Genomic DNA, 8,915 nt, shown 5'->3' on the forward strand with positions numbered 1-8,915 from the left:
ACAAGTCCTCCCCAGAAACGTTTACATTTCTTGCTCTACCACTTTTTATCAGTTCAAACTTTCGTCTTCCTGTGCACCTCTGCCTTTGTATAATTTCAAAACACCTCACCCAGATATACGTAGCAAGAACAAAAAAAAAAAGTATGTTAGCACTATGGTTAGCACGTTGAGCTCAGCATTGCTTGTAGAGTGCAGCGAAGGTAGGGAGCGCGAAAGACACTTTCGCAGCGATATGAGATGAGTGGCGCGGGGATTACTTACAAACAGAATTCCCGACGTGATCCCAATGCCGCCTCTTTCAATTGTTTCCCTGACAGAGCACACATATTACGATAAAACAGTCGCAGTAACTTTTTTTTTGTGTGTGTGTGTGCTTTCGGCTGTATGGTTGTTTACTATTTATTCATTTTGGTGCTCAGTTTTTCTGAAGTGTCCCTACTGAAGCGTTCCGCATGCCATTCCAATAATTCCATAAGTTTTCTTAAGGAGGTCAATTAAGTCCATATACTTGCCAGGAAACATACGGAATTATTGAAACATATGAAATTATTCCAAACACGTTGAGTTATTCGAATACTATATATATATATATATATATATATATATATATATATATATATATATATATATATATATATATATATATATATATGTTTTCGTGCGGAGTCCGTTTAGAGTCCATATGTTTGCCACGCATTTCCATAAGAATCTTACGGAAACATATGGCAAGGTATTTTAATGAAGACTAAATGCAAGATCGTTCGGCGACTTTCACTATACGGCGTCACTCATATAATGACGGCGTGGTTTTTGTCTCATGAAAGCCACTCGTCTAATTAGATTCTTTTTATGGCCGGCAAGAGTTCGCGTTTCACTTCCATTGCATCAATGTTTGATATCGGATGTGCTAAAGCAGACGTATATGGGTATCTACGTCCTCTGTGTGCGAAGCACGTATATGGGTATCTACGTCCTCTGTGTGCGAAGCGATCGACGTCCGTTACCATTTTCCAGTTCAGCGAACCAAAGGTTATAAAAGAAGCTTTATTCGTTCACTAGGTGAAAAAAAAAAATGATGACAAAGAAAATCAAGTTGCGGATGATAGGCATAAATATGAAGTTACTTTCGTCTATATACATGAAAACATTTTCTCTCAGCCGACGACTCTCGGCGTAGCTCAGTATCTGGGCAAGGCCATGTTCTCCTTGTTCTTCTTGTAGACGTAGTAGCAGAAGAACATGGACACGACCGCTGCACCAAGGCATGCGACGACCACCATCGAAATTCCAGCCACTTGCAGCGGTGAAAGTTGGCCTGCACGTGCGAAAAAAAGTAAAATCAATATACGAAACACGATAGGGATCGTGATAAAATGCTGCAGGAGTTTCTATAGCGAGCTTGAAATGTCGCGAAGCCATAGGGTTTGTTGTCGCTGCGTAACTGTCCCCTTTTTATAGCGATAGCTCTACACCTCCCGGTACAAACCCCAAAAAGAGACTTTGTGCATGCGTTTGACCTTGAAGCTCATCCAATGTCAATTTACTCCTTTTTCTCCTCGCACGTGCATCGTCATAGCAACGGACATGCGTAGTTTCGGTTTGTTCTTCTCTCCCCCGCGCCCCTCTCCGTCGGTCGGCGAAAGCCGGGGGCTGGCGGAAGCGCGCGCCTCGAGACATCAACTTCTGTCAAGTGACTCCCGCACCAGCAATACGAAGATAAATACGCGCCGCTGCTTTCCGCGCGGAACACCGCCGAGGCATACTTTTTTTAAAAGGACAATAAAGTGAAAAGCTAAATAAGTTTCGAGTGATAAATATATCCTTCCACAACTCTGCCGTTGTTATATTCACTGTAATGGGCTCATTATTAGAAGTGAAAATGAAGGTCTGAATTTCATTTTCCGAATTTCGCGCTGAAATCCCATCGCTGGTATACTTTCGTATTTCGCCAGGCTTATACGATGCCCCCAGAAGTGAAGGATCCTGCGCATGGCTATGATTAAAAGTGCATAGGTATAGTAAAAAACGTACATATCGAGAAAAGATATCAAAAACTAAAATCGTGTGTTTCATAATAAGTGTCGAAGCCGACATGCCCTCGCGTACACATAAACAAAAAATCTGAGTCGGTTCCCTGATTTCTTTTTTTTTTTTGCTTTTCGTTTTGGCAGTACGGAAGAGAGATGCTCTAATAAGAACACACCTTAATTTTCTTATATCTGACCTATTAAATTGATGGCTAACATCGTGTGCACTCTTTTATGTATTAAAAAAATAAAAATCACAGCATATCCACGGAGTGAATGATGATGAGTGGGCGAAGCTGCGGAGGTTCATCGGTAAACCGTGAATCTTCCGTGAATTCTGCCCAGTGCATCATCACCGACGTGAGATCGGGCGCGTTTATACTAAAGGTTCGATGAGTTATGACGACTTGCAGCTCACTTTAATTTTACATGTACGCTGTGAATTTTCATTGTTTAGAAAACCATTGCTTTAGAAAACATCTGGCGTCTTTCGTTAAGCAGCTGGCGTCTTTTCGTTTTGCTTCAGAAACATCTGGCGTTCTTTCGTTTTGCTTTTACAAAACATCTCGCGTCCTTCGTTGGTTTATTTCATCAATGAACGGCGTTTTGAACAAAATTTTTATTGTTTAATCACGCACAGGAGAAATCTCACGAGGCACTACCTTGGAGGTAAACAATGGCTGCTAATGGGAATGAGAGACAGAAGAAGTCGGCTTTTAGCTAACACTTACACTTCTACTTCTACTAACGTTTCCTGCTGGAACATGCCAATGGCTGCTAATGGGGAATGAGAGACAGAAGAATTCGGCTTTTAGTTAACGCGCACGCTGCGAATTTTTTATTGTTCAACAACGCACAGGAAAAATCTCCCACCGGCATCACCTTGGAGGTCAAAGCGTAAGACTGGTTACGCACTACGACTACTACTACGACTACGAGGGACGAACGGGTGCCGCCTTAAGGAGCTTCGCCCCTAAAATAGAAAACTTGGAGGACGCTTGAGCTTCGCCTTCAAGAGTAGAACGCGATAGCATAATCGGCCTGGCTTCGCTTCTCGGTGGACACCTAAGCCGTGCCGTAAGGAAAGGAACGTCTGTGCGCCTGTAAATTGGTCCTTTCAAACTATCACAGAATGCCGCAAGTACAGTTCCGAAGTGCCAACTACGATATATTTCTTCCTTTTGCGAGTCAGCGAGGTGCAGTAAGGTTCCGTAAGGCAACACGCGCATCTGTGCAGCGGCACACGTTGTTGATGCTGTTGCTGATGCTGTTGTTGATGGTGATAATCATTAGGCTTGTGTGCTTTGTAATTGATGGGCCTTTAAACCAATCACTCGTTGCGCAATTTACATGTTTTGACGCCTGGTGTGATTCCACGCTTCTGCCACGCAATAGTATATGCGTTAAGGAGACTTCTCGCCCTATATAACATTGATAAAGTGTTTTTTTCGGGAACGGGCTTGACTCTGTGGTAGAACACCTGCTTGGCACGCAGAAGTCCTGGGTTCGATTCTCACTCGATTGGCACTTTGAACGTTTCTATCTATCTATCTATCTATCTATCTATCTATCTATCTATCTATCTATCTATCTATCTATCTATCTATCTATCTATTTATCTATCTATCTATCTATCTATCTATCTATCTATCTATCTATCTATCTATCTATCTATCTATCTATCTATCTATCTATCTATCTATCTATCTATCTATCTATCTATCTTGCTAGCTAGCTAGCCAGCCAGCCAGCCACCTACGTCTGGATGCTCCCATGATCGCCTCTTTAACTTGGAGGGTAAGAGGATTTGACGAATATGACTGTCGGGTCATGACATGAATAACGTGAAAATCCTGTCACGTATGTCGTGAAACCCTTTCCTCCAGGCACGTGTGGCACATACCCGTTTACCGCGGGCCCCGGTGTACGGGTATGCGCCACAGGTGATTGACAGTTTATATCTACCCAGGAACGGCGATAATAGACATTGGTAATTTAAATGCTAGAGCGTTAAGAAAAAACTGGCATCGGCAGCGTTGACCCGACGAATGGAAAGAAGAAGAACATTAGGATCCCAGCAGGAATCAAACCCAAGCCTTCTGTGTAGCAATCAGGGATTCTACCACACTGACACGCCAGGTCTATGAACTGGTTTAGAAAAATAGCCTATGCAGGCGTAATGTCGGTGCGACGTCAATTGTGGCGCTGGATATATCTAATTTTGCAAGTAAGCAATAAACACTACATATGTGCTGCTACGATACAGGCGTCATATCATATTAACGCCTGTGGTTCCAGTGTTGGCTCCGCTTTTATAGCAGTCTAATAAACATTAAATTTCTATTCCTACGATTCAGCAAGCTATATTGAAGCATTACTCGACCCCGGAGGAATATATTAACGATAGTTACGCATGATATTTGCATCATCGCATCGCAAAGTGCACATAGTTTCGATAATATACTGACGTATGTACTCTAACGGGCGGGCTGACGTTGCGTCGCACCATAAGTTACCCTTTAAACGCCTGTGCTGTCGACGTGCCTGGTAAGCCCACGATGTGCACACCAGCTACTACACTTACAAAAACACGTCGATCGACCTCGTAACGCTTGGCTCAAATCCATAAAACACAGCATATAGAAGTACTCGCTGACTGCTCGATTGCATGAAACCGATTCCCACAACGCCTGGGATCTGCCGAATTTTCTTTCTTTCGTATCGCGCAATGCTCCCTCCTAACTGTTTACTTCCATGCCTGGAATTGGACCTTCGCTTCAGCTGCTACAAGCAACAACGACGGTCATGCGTTCATAACCAGGCAACAATGATATGTAGCAACATGAATTGACAAGCGGCCTCGATAAAAGATCATACTGCCATATCAGAAACGACTGATCGCCAACGAGCCCTCAATCGAGTGAGCATCAATTGTTGGAAAACGGCGCATGCGCATGTGACCGGCGCACCTTCGAGGACCGCGTTTCTTGTACGCTTGCCGGCGCCGGGTTTTTCGCGTACGACACCGCCACCGAAGTCTGCGAGTTGTGAAAGCTTCGCTTAAAAGGGTGAAAATATGCAGCCGTCTCTAATAAAGAGCACCAATCGTATCCTCCTTTTCCATTTTCCTGTGCTGCCTAGAGCTGTGCACGGGCCGTATTTCCGAGCCCGAGCCCGGCCCGGGCCCGCTGACTTTGTCGAAGGCCCGCCCGAGCCCGACGGCAAAGGGCTGCGAGCCCGCCCGGCCCGGCCCGACGTACGAAAACACAATCCCGGGCCCGGCCCGGCCCGGCCCGGCCCGGCCCGGCCCGGCCCGGCCCGGCCGGGCCCGGCTTTTTGAAGGTTCGCTGCGAAAACAAAACATCGTTTTCCGGTAATTTGGCATTTTATTGAGCATATCGAATATGACCAAACGACACACGACGAACAGTCTCTATTAAACAGATTACAAACTGTCGTGCAAAACAGCAAGCAGTCCCACGATTCCGGCTTCAACGAAGTGCGGCGCTTTTGCTTTATGTAGCCCGCCGAACTGAAGTTGCGTTCGCTGCTTGCACTCGTCGCCGAAATTGCTAATATCTTTTTTGCCAGCCTGGCAAGCGTGGGATATCTCTGCTGCTTGTTTTTCCAGAACACTAAAACTTCAGATGGACAGGCGGACGATTCCATAGAGAGATAATCGGACAGCTCCCCTTTTGTTTAAGGTAGCGAATGGAAAGGAAAAGCGGTAAAGGGCGGTCGCTGAAAAGGCGCTGTATGCGTGCTGGAAAACAATTCCCGCTCATTTTCTATATTTCGGGCTTGAGTCCGGCTTTGCGCCGGGCCCGAGCTCGGTCCGATAAAACTCCAAGTAGCCCGAGCCCGGCCCGGGCCCGATGTGGAAATGCGTCGGCCCGCCCGAGACGGCCCGCGGGCCGGGTCGGGCTCGGGCTTTCGGGCTACCCGGAGCCCGTGCACACCTCTAGTGCTGCCCCCTGCCGTTCTGGTAAGGATTTGGTAGGGGCCGGGACAACCGGTACGGTCAGAAGGAAAGCCTCCGAGATTAAGAGACGTTTCACGACTTTTCCACTAGGGAAAGGGCGCATGCTCCGTGGCATCATCAAAAAGGCGGATCAGTGCGTGTTTAGAAGAAGTGGTCGGCGATATTTATGTGTTCTACTACAAAAGGGCGCACCCGCCAGCCAACTTGATACTATTTCTTTGCATTCACGGGTGCAAATCAACAAGCGTACGTATGTCGCCTTCTACATAACTGTCGCAAGCTTCTTTCGCGACTTTTGTCGAAATATTTACCCAAATATCGTGAAGAGTGCAGCGTGTTTGACTTGTGAAAAATTGTTTCTCCGTCGGCGTACGCCTTCTAACCTAAATTCTCTATCGAGCGTGGTAAGAGTCCCGAGGAAGGATATCGCATCGCTAATTATTGAGTGTTTTGATATCATTCGTTTTAGCGTCCCGAAGTAAAACCTCCTTGCGTCTGTGTTACTTGTTTTATTCTCCTATTTTCTCTTTCTTTCCTTCTTTCTTCCTTTGTCTCTTCCTTCCTCCCGAAAGAGTAGGCAGGCGTCGTGCCCCTCTAGGTGTCAGTTGTCAGCCTTTTCCCTCCCTATCTTCCTATTTCCTCTGTGTCCCAGTGTGTTTTGTGCATTCAAATATAATAATAATAATAATAATAATAATAATAATAATAATAATAATAATAATCCTGAAGAAGCCTATGATTTTACAACTCGAACCACGTTCGTAAGATTGCGCGTCGTTTCTAAGTATTCATCAACCAGCATCCGCGTCTGCGCTGTTGCTAAAGCAAGTAGTAAACACACCCTATGTATGACTACATTCAAACCCAAATCGTTAGCGTTGACTTCGATCTCTGTAATCAACCGAATAGCGTCATGTTCTGGAAACAAGCGTTGCAGTCTGACCTTATAATCGAGGGTATATGCCAAACGTGGTGTGCGGAATTCCACGATTGGTCCATCCATTTTATGCAGATGCTTTACCGTTTGACAAAAGCGTAACAGGGGTACATTTGTCGAAACGTTATTTCGGCGCAAGATGTATTGTAGTCATGCGATTGCGGCTTTCGTCTTGATTCTAAGCTCACGTTACCCTAAAAGATGAATCAAAGTAAGCTTGCGCATAAAAGTTGCGCCAACTCACCGCTTAGCTGCCCTTCGCTCTGGGCGTTGAAGTCGTATCCGCCGGCACCTTGAGCGGAAACTTCAGTGACGATGGCAATAACGCCTGAAAAACAGCAAAACAAGATCATATAGATCGAGACGGACGCTTTAGAAGAAGCGTGACTCACAGCACTGGAAGCCATAGACGCCTTCGCGCCCGTGTTTTTATCTCATGCAGTCATTGTGAGTAAACGCTTCCGCCATGCCTAACCTGCCCGTTTCTTTTTTTTTTTTTAGCATTCCTAATTCTGCCCAGTATTATTCTAAATGTAGAGAAATTATGTAGAAGCTTTTTCCAGAAGGAACAGGTTATCTTATTGCGTTGCCAAAATCTTCGCGGCACATTTCTCAGCGACAAGCATGAAAAAACTTGACGTTCTAGTCGCTGCCGAGTCAAAGCTGTCCAGAATGGGCGCATCGAACAGGCTTACGTTCAAATCGTATAGTGATAAAGGACATAATTTTTTTAAATATTGCAGACAATCAGTATTGACCATACTCATATCCTTGCGCCATGCACGAACTTTTGTCGATTCGTTCGCGCCTTTGCGGAAACGAAGAAGCAATAGTATGCAGCGGAAAGAAACAAACACATAACCTTATTCTTATTGTACCTGCTATCACTTGATAACTCTTACAACTGGTAGAATTTTAAGATGCCCTAACTAGGTCACATTGAAAGACAAATCGAAAATGGCTTGGCGTACGTGCGTACTGTTATCAGCGATAGTGTTGTCCTTTTACCTACTCTGTCTGTAAAACAACAAACAAACAAACAAAATTACGCGGTTCACGTTATGAGGACCACGACTGCCCTCACCGGCAAGTCCGTAACCCGACGGTGCCTCGCAAATCACATAAGTTTGACGAAGGCGGCCACCATGGCGGCCAACGTTCAACGCAGGGCGTGGGCCGCGTTCTCTAGCACTCACCCAGAAGCGTCGTTAGAAACAACTCCATCGCGACGAAATGCTGCAAACGTAACTCAGAGTACTCCCGTAGGTCGTCTCAGTGCTTTTCTCCCGTCTACGCTCGCGCTGTCGAAGTTTCTTGTTCGTCTGGTCAACGACTCGCAATGGTACCAGTGATTCCGAACGGGCCAAGGAATTCACCGCTGCAAAAGGCCTTATCTAAGCTCTTCCGAGGCGGGGCACCGCAACGGCCGAGTCTCTCGCAGACCTTTGGAACTCGCCTCCTCGCCGCGCTTTTTATTGGTTCTTCCTTAGGTGACGACGGCTCGGCGCAAACAACGCCGTCAGCGGCCGTTGCGTTGCGTGCCGGGCCGCAAAAGCGAAGTCCACCTGAAGACCGATAACGGCCCCAGATGGGCGAGCGAGGTCTCATTCCCTCCGCTGCTGCTGCAGCGTCGGCCGGACGCTGCGACCTGGCGCGTCCCTTAAAGCGTAATTGAAGTGAAATATAATATCTGGGGTTTTACGGTGCCAAAACCGTAATATGATTTTGAGGAGCGCCATATAGTAAAGGAATCTGGAAATTTTGGCCTTCTGGTGTCCTGTAACGTGCGCTGACATCGTAGTACACGGGCCTCTAGCATTTCGACTCCGAAATGCGACCGCCGCGGCCGGTATCGAACCCGCGACTTTCGGGTCAGCAGCCGAGCACCGTAACTACTGTACCACCGGGGCTGACAATTGAAGCGAAAACCCCGTGCTTATAGGTAAAACTGGCTAGACGTGCTAATCTA

General features: G+C 46.2%; 1 protein-coding gene across 1 annotated transcript; it reads right to left on the minus strand.

Moving 5' to 3' along the window:
• Positions 1–1,154: 1,154 nt before the first annotated feature.
• On the minus strand, positions 1,155–8,391 carry LOC119396536 (uncharacterized). The gene is made up of 3 exons (XM_037663791.2): positions 8,143–8,391; positions 7,191–7,274; positions 1,155–1,315 (listed from the first exon to the last, which is right to left on the minus strand). Exons 1-3 carry the CDS (start codon positions 8,168–8,170, stop codon positions 1,179–1,181), a joined length of 249 nt encoding a protein of 82 aa, XP_037519719.1. The 5' UTR covers positions 8,171–8,391; the 3' UTR covers positions 1,155–1,178.
• Positions 8,392–8,915: the final 524 nt, after the last annotated feature.

The sequence above is a fragment of the Rhipicephalus sanguineus genome, chromosome 6 (genome assembly GCF_013339695.2).
Source record: "Rhipicephalus sanguineus isolate Rsan-2018 chromosome 6, BIME_Rsan_1.4, whole genome shotgun sequence".
In the NCBI taxonomy this organism is placed as follows: domain Eukaryota; kingdom Metazoa; phylum Arthropoda; class Arachnida; order Ixodida; family Ixodidae; genus Rhipicephalus; species Rhipicephalus sanguineus.

Bases quoted from the DNA above. Each gene is read 5' to 3' on its own strand.
- LOC119396536 (XM_037663791.2), bottom strand. From the start codon at position 8,170: ATGGAGTTGTTTCTAACGACGCTTCTGG. The intron at 7,275-8,142 runs GTGAGTGCTAGA...GCTGTTTTTCAG, and splicing joins GTTTCTAACGACGCTTCTGG to GCGTTATTGCCATCGTCACT. The intron at 1,316-7,190 runs GTGAGTTGGCGC...TCGCACGTGCAG, and splicing joins GAGCGAAGGGCAGCTAAGCG to GCCAACTTTCACCGCTGCAA.